The sequence below is a fragment of the Salvia splendens genome, unplaced genomic scaffold, assembly GCF_004379255.2.
Source record: "Salvia splendens isolate huo1 unplaced genomic scaffold, SspV2 ctg392, whole genome shotgun sequence".
NCBI lineage: Eukaryota > Viridiplantae > Streptophyta > Magnoliopsida > Lamiales > Lamiaceae > Salvia > Salvia splendens.
Window position 1 is genome coordinate 1136 of NW_024599040.1, and position 12122 is coordinate 13257.

The 12122-nt window shown below is 37.6% G+C and overlaps 1 protein-coding gene across 1 annotated transcript; it reads right to left on the reverse strand.

Annotated features, from left to right (window-relative positions):
• Positions 1-314: 314 nt before the first annotated feature.
• Positions 315-869, reverse strand: LOC121790031 (transcription factor DICHOTOMA-like). The gene has a single exon (XM_042188334.1). It carries the CDS (start codon positions 867-869, stop codon positions 315-317), a length of 555 nt encoding a protein of 184 aa, XP_042044268.1.
• Between the last annotated feature and the right edge of the window lie 11253 nt (positions 870-12122).

Consider the following 12122-nt stretch of genomic DNA (forward strand, 5'->3'; position numbering starts at 1 on the left):
GTAGATTAATTCCGAATCCACAGCCATTTCAAGACACACATTGTGTTAAGATAATTAGCAGTTAGTGTTCCATTAGATAGATATAGCAAGATGCTGACTTGATGATGATACCGGAATATTCGATTATATGATTAAGATAATTAGTACAATAATCAGTACAAGATTATTACATGCTTTTCAAGGGATTTAATTTACAAACAGTCAAATTGAGCCATAAATATTTTACACATAGGCACATATCCAATAAATTTGTGAGGAAATAGTAGAAAATGTGGGGTGGTGGGTGAATAAATTGAGGTGGGATAATTACCTCCTTAATTTAGTCTGTGATCATTGCTCAAACAGGTCCCAGTTTCCAAGAAATCCCATGAAACTAGAGCAGTTGTAATGATCAGAAGTGGAACTCCCCAGAAGCTTCTCGATTGTTCCGACATCGTGCAGGAGGGGGCGCAATCCGCTACACAAACCCTTTCTCGATCTAATGGAGGACTGCTGCTCGAAGACCCTAATTTCTCTAGAACATTCTGATTAGGGCTCGATTCGACCCGCTTTACCATCACCTTCTCCTCTGTTCTGCACAGCGCCTTCGCCTTAGCCTTCTCCCTCGTCTCTCTCGTCGTTGGCTTTATCCCGATCAATGAGCTCTCGTTGCAGTCGGCAACACCTTCATTCTTCGAGCAGTTCTCCCTGGAAACGACCTCGCATTCCGACGCGAATGATTCACTCTTACCATCCTTGGTGTTGGTGAGGTCCTTCATCGCCTTCTTGGATTTGCTGAGAAGCCACTCGATGGTTTTGCTCGCTTTGTCGTAACCCAGCATGTCTTGGAGATCGAAGAATTTTCTCGCGACTTGAAGGGAGAGCCTCATTCTCCTGTCTCGGATCCCTTTCGCAGTGCAAATCTTGCTGTGCCGGTCTTTCTTTCCGGTCCTCTTCCTCGGGATTGCTTGTTTCTGTTTAGGTTTTGGGGGTTTCTTTTGGGGGTGATGATCTGATGATGGCAGGGGGGGTTGGAATTGGAGTGGAAGTCCGGGAAGATGATTTGGTGTTCATCGAAGAATGGGGAGGGAAGTTGGAGAAAAATAGGGATTCATCGATTATAGGGTTTTGAATTTGATCGTAAAGCTGAAAAGGAGGCTTTTTGAAAGAGGGGTGAAGAGGGTTATCTCCCGATGGTAACATTGTTTCTCGGGCGTTGCGAAATTGGCTTAGTTGTTTTGGGTGTCAAGTGGAGAATGCATACTCATTAGAGCAATAGAGAGAGAGAGAGGTGGTAGTGCAACTTAAGTGGTTGTTACTTGTTAGGGCAAGAGCGTGGTTAAAGTGATGCAAGTATGATGTAGAAGATGATGGCAACGGCAAAACGAGACTAGGTAGGGATGGTGGGGTCAATTTGCTGTATGAAATATCTTGTTATAATATCGAGTTAATTATAGTTTACTGTTACGCTTAATTACAAGTTTAGGAATGGTAATTAATTAGTGCTACTAAATTGATAGCTAGTTACAAATTTATCCAAACATATGGTTTTAGCCTTGATAAGAAAACCTAATTCTTTTTCAATAACTTACTACATTGTTTTCTGATGATATTTCACATGATTTCTCTCTCATGTAAGGCAAAGTATCTGATATGAACTCTGTAAACAGTGGATTTTTATTTATATTTACTTGCACATGGTTGTATGAAATCTTGGAAAGGATAACTTGGATCAAAAAGAATTTAATTTCCCACTCTAAATAAACATTACTACTATACAAAAGCGCATATTGCCAACGAACAACTAGTCATCGTTGATATCCAATGGATATTCCGTAGATTTTATTAACGACGGATCATCGATGGCTGGTGGTATGATGTTATAGGCACCATATTTGGCAACTACAAGGCGGTCGGTATATATAACTCTAAATTTACATGTTCAGATCATATATGTTTTTGCAAAATTCGAATGTTGATGTAGAGTGTTTAGATCATATATGTTGTACAATTGATGTCAGCCTTGGCCGGCAGGGATTTTAACTAAAGAAAGCGATGCCTATTGGCATATTATTGGTGCATATATTGGTACATTGTCAAATACCATTAATTATACTACTAGTGTTTATGACCCTATCTTTTATGAGCTTATCTTCTGTCTTTATTGACTCCCTGATTCCTTAAACAGTGTGAATAACGATACTATATCTTAAAGGTTTTGTGGATATAAACTAATTCTTGGATCCTTCATCGGTTCGCTCTTAACATGTGGAGTTTCTTCATAAACTAAATTGGAGAGAGAGAGAGAGAGAGATGTCCAATTGTATGATGTGATCAACTCATGGATAAGGCTGATCTTAGGAGTTTAAGGCAACGACTTAGCTTACCCAAGTTTAATACCAATGTCTTTATTTTATCTTGTGATATACACATTTGTTGTTAGACATGTAGGTAGGTGTTATGGGTAGGGCAATAATTATTTGGAGCTGTATTTAAAACTGCTTTATTTCCATTGAAGGCCATGTTTCTTTGACTGTATGACTACATGTCTCTTTCACTGCTAAAGTCGATCTGAAACTCTACATCCCACCATGCCATCTCCCTGTTTTTTTTACTTCCACCACAGCCTAATTCAGTAACAGGAGTTGGATAGAGATAGATTGAGAGAGAGAGAGAAGAGAAGGGGAGTCGAATATCTTTTAGGACGATAGAAATTCAAAAGTTTAGGAGAATCTGCAACTGAACCTATTCCCAAATAATTGTTTCCACATTCCTCTTTTGATCAATTAATTAAGTGGCTGGATTTTATATTTCACGGCACAGTTACAATTATATACTACTCCCTCCGGTCCTTGAAAAGTATTATGAACATTTGGTTCGACACTAGTTTTAATGTATAATTAGTAAAGTATGTAAGAGAGGGATAAATGGTAGGGTAAGTAGTGTTAGTGGAGAGTTGACTCTATATCATTAGTAGTGTAGTGTAATAGTTTAAGTTGTAAATAAAATTATATGTAACAGTAATGTGTTGTTTAACTATTTCAAAATGATAAAGTTCACACTTTTCAGGGATGAATTAATAAAGAAATAGTTCATACCTTTGGGGGAGAGATATACACCAAAATCTAATTAACATACAAATGATCATCAACTTATTTATTACCTAGGAATTATAACTTCAAGCCTAGCTATATTTTTCATAATTTCATTCTTTTTATGTTTAATAAGTCTATATAAGAGCCATTCTTGTTGACCAATCATATTACCTTTACTTACTATATATTTTAATTATGTAAATGTGCTATAATTATAATAATATTATCAAAGAACATCATAATTTTTTGAAAATTAAATTAATTAATAATATATCAAAGTTGACTACAAACAATGAAACTCATTGTTTATAAATGATCTAGAAATCTTAGAAATTTGAAGTGAAAATTAGGAATTAAAATAAAATCCAAAAAAAACAATAAATTAAAATGGATATTTCGCCAATCCAATACGAATTTTAAATCTTTCATTTAACTAGCTATATAAACTTAAATATAACCATGAATCAAATTCAGATTTTTGTCATGATGAAATAGTATTCTCTATCTTAATTTATACGGTAGTTATTTTAATATAGATTCTATAACTGTCACTGTTGATTATATGGGTTGTTGTATAGGTGGACTACTATTTGGGCTTGGGATTAATTCTGGCCCAGGAAGCTTGGGCTTCTGTTTTGCCCTAGCCCGATTATTTGGGTGATATATATACTCTCTCTCCACTCCACCGCCTCACTTGACGCTTTGCACTCTCTCACTTCTCTCTCTCTGCGCTCTGGCGATTTCGTTTTCCCTTTGAGTGTTCTTCTTCTCCGATGGTTTCTCCAGTTGTTTCACTACAGTTTTTCACGGATATTTGAGTGATAAAACGTGTGTGTTTGTGGGGAAAGTAACCAGTTCGGTTGCTTGGGTTCTGGAGAAGTTAGGGTTTCCTGTTGAGAGGTTTCTTTGTGAAGTGTGGTTCCGAGAGTGAATAGATCAGAGGCGGTGGAGTGGTTTTGGGTTGGATCTGTGGTTGAAAAGTATTTTCTCGGTTGGATTCAACGGTGCTCCATTGGATCGTGGTTTTGTTGAATAAATATGTACTATTAGCGGGTGGTTGAGCCATAGCTCTTAGATCTATGCGATTCATTTGATTTCTCTCTATTTTCTGCGTTGTATGTTTAGATCCGAGAGGATCTGTTATTTTGTTACTGACTAGATATTCTAGTGTGCAGGGTTCTCGGTGATATCTTGGAGCTTCGGTCCAAGATGGCAAGTTCGAGATAATTAGCTAGCTACTGTTGTAATAGCTAGGGTTCTTTGTAAATCAGTCGCTTGGTTGATAGTTTGACTGAGCTATCTTGTACAAGACCAAAGACGTATCGGTAATTAGTGAATCCAAAGCTAGTCTGATCCCTACAGTGGTATCAGAGCCACGGGGGGACTGTTTTGGAACGTCGAGTCGCTTAAGGAGGTGGGAAAGTTGAACCCTCCCTCGAGTGGGGGTTTGCTCTGGTAAATTGGCTGAAACTCTCTGTTTTTTTTTGTTTCTGTATAGTGCCAAATATAGGATTGGGACTTTTGTTGCTGGTAGACGGTCTTGGCAAGACCTAGGGTTTCATTGGTGTGTTTTCACTCTGTGATTTGTGCTTCCGTGGTTTTTTTGGCACTCTTTGTATCTTTATCTCTTATTACTTGATCACCAAGCATACCGTGCTGCCTAAGTGACCCCCTGCGCCCTCCAGAAGTGAGTGATTTCGAACTGGGATAGCCTTAGCTGGCCCTGCTCGTGACAGTCAAGGATTTGAGGTCCTTAGTGTGACAGTTGGGTGAATCCTGTGTTGTCACACCCCAACCCTTCTGACGTATGCACTTACTATGAATAAATCTTTATCATAAAAGCAATCAATACACGTGTCTAATTCATAGAACACACATATTATATAATTTTAAAATTCAATATTTATCAAGTACATATTTCAAAACATTCTACACAGAAGTGGAACCCTCTCACCACTCTATATACTATACATTATCTACATGCAAAATGATGAGGAGGAGAAGGTTGCCAATATGCGTCAGCCTCCGAACCTGATAACACGTGGAGTTCCAATGACCCACGTTAGTCAAAACTTTACTGCTATCTTATTCCTGAAAAATTTAGTGGTTTATATGAGCCACAACTCAGTATGTATAAATTTCCACCTTTAATCTCACATGATACAACAACAAGCATATTCTTTTGTCAATACATATAATAAGAAACAATATATAACATAATCTAAAAACAAACCATCTCCTATTCATATGCATATGCCACTCTATTCAGTTTATTATTCTGTAACAGTCAAGCCTGGTATCTGCCCGGGATTTCCAATATGATTGACCCGTAGGTCCCAATATGATTTGACTCGAAGGTCCCACTGTAATTTGACCCGAAGGTCCCCAATATGTTTGACCCGAAGGTCCCAATATGATTGACCCGAAGGTCCCAATATGATAGACCCGAAGGTCCCACTGTGATTTCAGATCCAGGGCAAAACTGTCACAGATCCTCTTTAATCCAATGGTTCACATAATCGGTATCATAAACATATCCTTTGCACCCATAACATATCCATATCATATTCCATCAAATTATCCAATATATCTAAACAAACATGTCCAATTCAGCAATCAAATATTCATATCATATTCGACCATCAAAATCAAATAATTCATGATCATATCAATTTCACACCATATAATACAATAATTCACTTCAATTCAACATATAACAATCAACCACATAACACATGTAAAATTAAAAGTGTAATTTATACACACCTTATCACGATAGGTAAACTTATTGAGCTCCTGATTCCAACCCTTGATTTATGACTCTCGATCCGAAACTTTTCTCATTACTTTTGTTTTTCCTCTAATCTTTCTCAAACCCTTTCCTCTCTTTTTTTTTTCTTCCAAAACTGATAAACTATATAGTATATATATTTGTACATAAATATGTACGTCGGCTACTTTGCCGACTCAACCAAACAAATGGAAAGTAATTAAACCAAGTGGCATGTCCTACATCTCAAATTGTGAAGTGAAGATAAGTACAAAAAAAAAAAATATATCATGCAATAGTACTATATAATCCCATTCACACATGCACACGTTACAACACATACATACACACCCACATATATATTATATATTTAATATATATACCAACATAATTTATAATTATATAAAATATTCATTTATCTATTAAATAAAATTCTCGTGAATCGAAACTCTCTATTTATTCGACTATACTGATTGATCGTAACACTAAATATATCATCTATGACACACACTTAATATCTATGTAGTAAAAATGATAATTTAATATGAAATGACAATATAATATGATAATATGCAAAATAATGCATGTTTCGGGTTAGGGATGTCACATGTGTGTTTTTTTTTGGTGTTCTCTTGCCTGTGTATCTGTCTGTGTGTTGGCTGATTGCTAGGTTCAGTGCTTGTTGTTTTTCTTGCTCCTTGTGTTGCTTGAAATCTGTGTGTTTTCTCAAATGGCACAACCTGTGAGCCTGGTCCCTTTTAATGGCAAAAATGATTTTGTGATATGGAAACTGAAGCTGAAATGTGTCCTTATTCAACAAAAATTGTTTAAATGTGTTGATGGTACTGTGCCTGCTGATATTCCACAAGATAAACTTGATGAGATGAATGAATTGGCTAAGGCTACTATTATTCTCAACTTATATGACTCTGTGATTAGGAAGGTTAATCACATTGAATCTGCTTCTGAAATGTGGAAACACTTTGATACTTTGTACACGGAAACTTCTATGCCTTCAAGGATGTATTTGCTTGAAAAACTCTTCAAATTTAAGCTTGATTTGTCAAAAGATATTGATGACAATGTGGATAGATTTCAAAAGCTTGTTCAAGATATTAAGAGGTCAGGTGATAAACCAATTGGCATAGCCTTGATGAATGCCATACCTGATTATTACAGTGATGTGAAAGCTGTCATTAAATATGGCAAAGATACTGCTCATCTTGATTTGATAATAAGCTCTCTTAAATCTAAGGAACTTGAATTAACGGAAAGAGCTACTGATAAATCTGCTTCTAACAGGGTGTTAAATGTTAGGGGAGATCTAAATCAAGAGGGGGAAATGAATCTTATGGTGGATTAAATCCAAAGAAGAAATTCAGATCTAGGTCCAATAATAGGGACCCCAGATTTATCAAGAAATGTTATAACTGTGGAGAGCCTGGGCATTTTAAAAAGGACTGCAATAAGCCTAAAAAGAATAAACCTCCAAACAACAATGGGAACTCACAGATTGAAACTGTTGCTAATATTGCAAAGTTTGATGCTGAAAATGATTATGTGTTCATGCTGCATAACTTGATGTACATAAATACTTCCCCTGTGTGTCCTTTCTCATCAAATGATTGGCTGTGTGATTCTGGCTATACATATCATGTTAGTCCCTTCAAGGAAGTGTTCACTGAAATAAAGCCTATAGTCAATACCTATGTGTCAATGGCTGATGACAAGAAGTGCAAAGTTCTTGGTATTGGCAATGTTTGTTTGAAATTTGCGAATGGCTATATGTTGAATCTGAAGGATGTTAGATATGTGCCTGAATTGTGCTATAATTTGATGTCATGCACTACTTTGGAAAACTCCGGCATGAGTGGAAAGTGGGGGGAAGAGTGCATGAAAATCTGTAAGGGTTCCATGTGTTTACTAAAAGCCAAAAGGACATGTGGTTCGTATGTCTGCAATGTTGTGCCTCTGTCTTGTGAAAATACTTGTGCCAATGTTTTGAAGTCTGATAAATTGATGTTATGGCATGATAGGTTAGATCACTAGAGTGAAAATGGGCTGAATATTATGAAAAAATATGCCATCTTATCTGATTCTGATGTTCAAGGTGAATTGTCTTTCTGTGACACATGTGTGCTAGGTAAACAACATAGAGTTACCTTCCATACTCCTGTGCCTGCAAATATTAGTAAAAATATTTTGGAATACTTGCATGTGGATGTTTGAGGACCTGCTTCTGTGTCATCTCATTCTGGCTTTGTATATTTCCTGTCTGTGATTGATGATTTTTCAAGGAAAGTTTGGTGTTTTCTTATGAAACATAAGAATGATGTTTTTGAAAAATTTAAGGCATGGAAAAGCTTGATTGAAACTCAAACAGGAATGAAGATTAAGGCAATTAGAACATATAATGGTCTTGAATTTTGCAATAAGCAAATGGATGGCATGTGTGCTAATTTTGAAATAAAAAGACATAAAACTGTTCCATATACTCCACAACAAAATGGAGTAGCTGAAAGAATGAATAGGACTTTGCTTGATAAAGTGAGATACATGTTAGCCAAATCTGGGTTGTCTAAAAAGTTCTGGGGTGAAGCTTTGATGACTGCAACTTATCTTGTGAATAGATCTCCTTCTGTACCTTTGTTAGGATAGTGTCCTGAGCATGTGTTTACTAAAAAATCCCTTGACTCTGAGGATGTTTGGTTGCTCTGTTTTTGTGCATACTAAAGTTGATAAGCTTGAACCTAGATCTAGAAAATGTGTTTTTTTGGGATATCCTGAAGGTGTGAAAGGGTATAGGATATGGCCGAGAGATGAGCAGGGTTTAAAGTCATCATTAGTAGGGATGTGGTGTTTAATGAAACCGAGTTCCCCTGCTTGCAATTGACTACAACCCCTGCTCCACAGATTGTGGACAGTGACCCTCTTATTGAGGTGGAGTCCACAGATAAGCCCACTAATGTGGAGCATCCAGAGGATGTTCCAAGTGAGGTGGAGCAGCCATTTTGGAACTCTACTCCAATCTATACACCTAGTGAAACACCTAATGAAGGGGGTCTGCAAGATAATGTGGATAATGTACCCTTACTTGACAATGTGGACAATGTTGTTAACATGCCTGGTAGTCCTGTTAGAATTCCTCCTGATTTGCCTGTTCAGAATGTGTTATATTCCCCATCAGGGGTACAAAATGCTATGGATGCTCCCAACCTAAATGATTATATCTTATCTAGAGATAGGCCTAGAAGGCAAATTCACAAACCTGCTAGATATGATGGCTATGTGTGGTTGGTTGCTTTAATAAATTTAGCCTTTAATGTTCATGAATCTGATGGTGATGAGCCTCAATCCTATAAGCAGGCTACTAAGTCTAAATTCTGGAATGAATGGCATAAATCAATGATAGATGAAATGAATTCTTTGAAAATAAACTTAACCTGGATACTTGTACCTCTGCCTCTGGGTGTTTCTGTTGTAGATTGCAGGTGGTTATATAAGCTAAAAAATGAGGTGGAGGGCCTGAGATACAAGGCCAGATTAGTGGCCAATGGATTTACTCAACAAGAGGGGGTAGATTATACAGAAATCTTTGCTCCTGTTGTTAAATTTACTACTGTGAGATTGATGCTTTCTCTGTGTGCTCATTTTGATTGGGAATTGAAACAAATGGATGTCAAAACTGCTTTCTTGCATGGTGATTTGGATAAACCAATTTACATGAAACAGTCATAAGGCTTTGTTGATCCTAGGTTTCCCAATCATGTTTGTTTGCTTAAGAAGGCTTTGTATGGTTTGAAACAGTCACCTAGGCAGTTGAATATTAAGTTTAATACCTGTATGCATAAGCTGGGCTTTGTAAGAAGTACTTTTGATGCATGCTTGTATGTGAAGAATCTTGGTTATGTTCCTATATTCCTGCTCTTGTATGTTGATGACATGCTGATTATGGGTCCATGTTTGAAGCCTATATCTGCTGTGCAAACTGCTTTGAGTGAGAATTTTGACATGGAAGACTTAGGGGGTGCTCAGAAAATATTGAGAATTAATATTTTCAGGAATAGGAAAGAGTGTGTACTTGTTTTGCATCAAGGACCCTATGTACTCAAAGTTCTGAAGAAATTTAACATGTTTGATGCTAAGCCAGCTTCAGTTCCTTTAGCTGCTCATTTTATGTTGAGTAAAGACTTGTGCCCTAAATCTGAATATGATATCAATGCCATGACTAAAGTTCCTTATGCTAATGCTATTGGATCTGTGATGTATTTGATGGTCAGCACTAGGCCTGATATTGCCTATGCTGTGTCTTGCTTGAGTAGATACATGTCCAATCTTGGTCCTGTCCATTGGGAAGCTTTGAAATGGTTGCTAAGATATCTGAAAAATACTTCTGAGTATGGACTGTGTTATTCTAGATATGAAGATGGTATTAAATTGACTGGTTATGTTGATTCCAATTATGCTAATGATAGAGACAAGAGGAAGTCCACCACCTCCTAGTCTTTACTGTATGCAGATCTTGTATAAGTTGGAAATCACAGCTGCAGCATATTGTGGCTCTGTCCACTACTGAGTCTGAGTACATTGCCATCACTGAGGCAATGAAGGAGGCTGTCTGGTTAAAGGGAGTACTTTCTGAACTCAATTTTGTGAAAACTCTTCCTGTTGTGTTCTCAGATTTAGGGCTGGCAATTTTCGACACGACACGATAATCTGACACGAATCCGCACGAAATTATTGGGTTAGGGTCAAGTCTTATTGGATCCGTGTCCTTATCGGGTAATCCATTAAGAACCCGATAATTTCGGGTTGGGTTCGGGTCGGATGCGGGTCGGATACGGGTAACCCATTAAGAAATAATATTATTATTTTTATTATAATTTAAAAATATATATTACTTTAATTTTTTAATTTCTTATAAATTAGGTTTAAATAGTATAAAATGAATTTTAATTGTGTAAATTAGGTTAAAAATTAAGGTTTAATCGTGTAATATTAGGTTTTAATCGTGTAATATCAGGTTCGGGTTGTTATCGTGTCGTGTCAACCCATATTATATCGTGTCGATAATGGGTTCGTGTCGGGTGCGGGTCGTGTTCGGATTTGAAGGTAGCAGGTCGGGTTCGTGTTCGGATTTACAGTTTCCTTAACAGGTCGGGTTCAGGTTAAGCCTTATTGGGTTGGGTCATTATCAGGTTGACCTGATAACGACCCAATCCGCACGATTTGCCAGCCCTACTCAGATTCACAGTCTGCCATTCAATTGTGTAAAAATCCAGTTTTCCATGATAGAACTAAGCACATTGATGTAAGATTTCATTACATCAGAGATATTGTAGAAAAGAATGAGGTTTCTCTTTTGAAAGTGCACACTGATAAGAACCCAGCTGACATGGGGACTAAATGCTTACCACTTGAAAAACTTCGTTTCTGCATTAAATACCTGCATTTTGACCTAGGATAGCTGCATGTCCCGGGGGTAAAAAGACCTCAGTCACTCAGTCTGCTGTGGTAAGGGTGGCTAGTGGCTGGGGGCACTAAGTCCTAAAGGCTAATGGGTGTCAGCCCCTCTGGAGCCTTGTAGGCAAACCTGGCTGCTTCCCTATGCAAGTGAACTCAGTTCTTTGGTGCTGTGGGGACTGCCTTGTAGGCTATGATGAATTAAAACCTTAGCTAATAGTGCAATTGGTTTCCCAAAATAATGTCCAAGGTTGATTATATGGGTTGTTGTATAGGTGGACTACTATTTGGGCTTGGGATTAATTCTGGCCCAGGAAGCTTGGGCTTCTGTTTTGCCCTAGCCCGATTATTTGGGTGATATATATACTCTCTCTCCACTCCACCGCCTCACTTGACGCTTTGCACTCTCTCACTTCTCTCTCTCTGCGCTCTGGCGATTTCGTTTTCCCTTTGAGTGTTCTTCTTCTCTGATGGTTTCTCCAGTTGTTTCACTACAGTTTTTCACGGATATTTGAGTGATAAAACGTGTGTGTTTGTGGGGAAAGTAACCAGTTCGTTGCTTGGGTTCTGGAGAAGTTAGGGTTTCTTGTTGCGAGGTTTCTTTGTGAAGTGTGGTTCCGAGAGTGAATAGATCAGAGGCGGTGGAGTGGTTTTGGGTTGGATCTGTGGTTGAAAAGTGTTTTCTCGGTTGGATTCAACGGTGCTCCATTGGATCGTGGTTTTGTTGAATAAATATGTACTATTAGCGGGTGGTTGAGCCATAGCTCTTAGATCTATGCGATTCCTTTGATTTCTCTCTATTTTCTGTGTTGTAT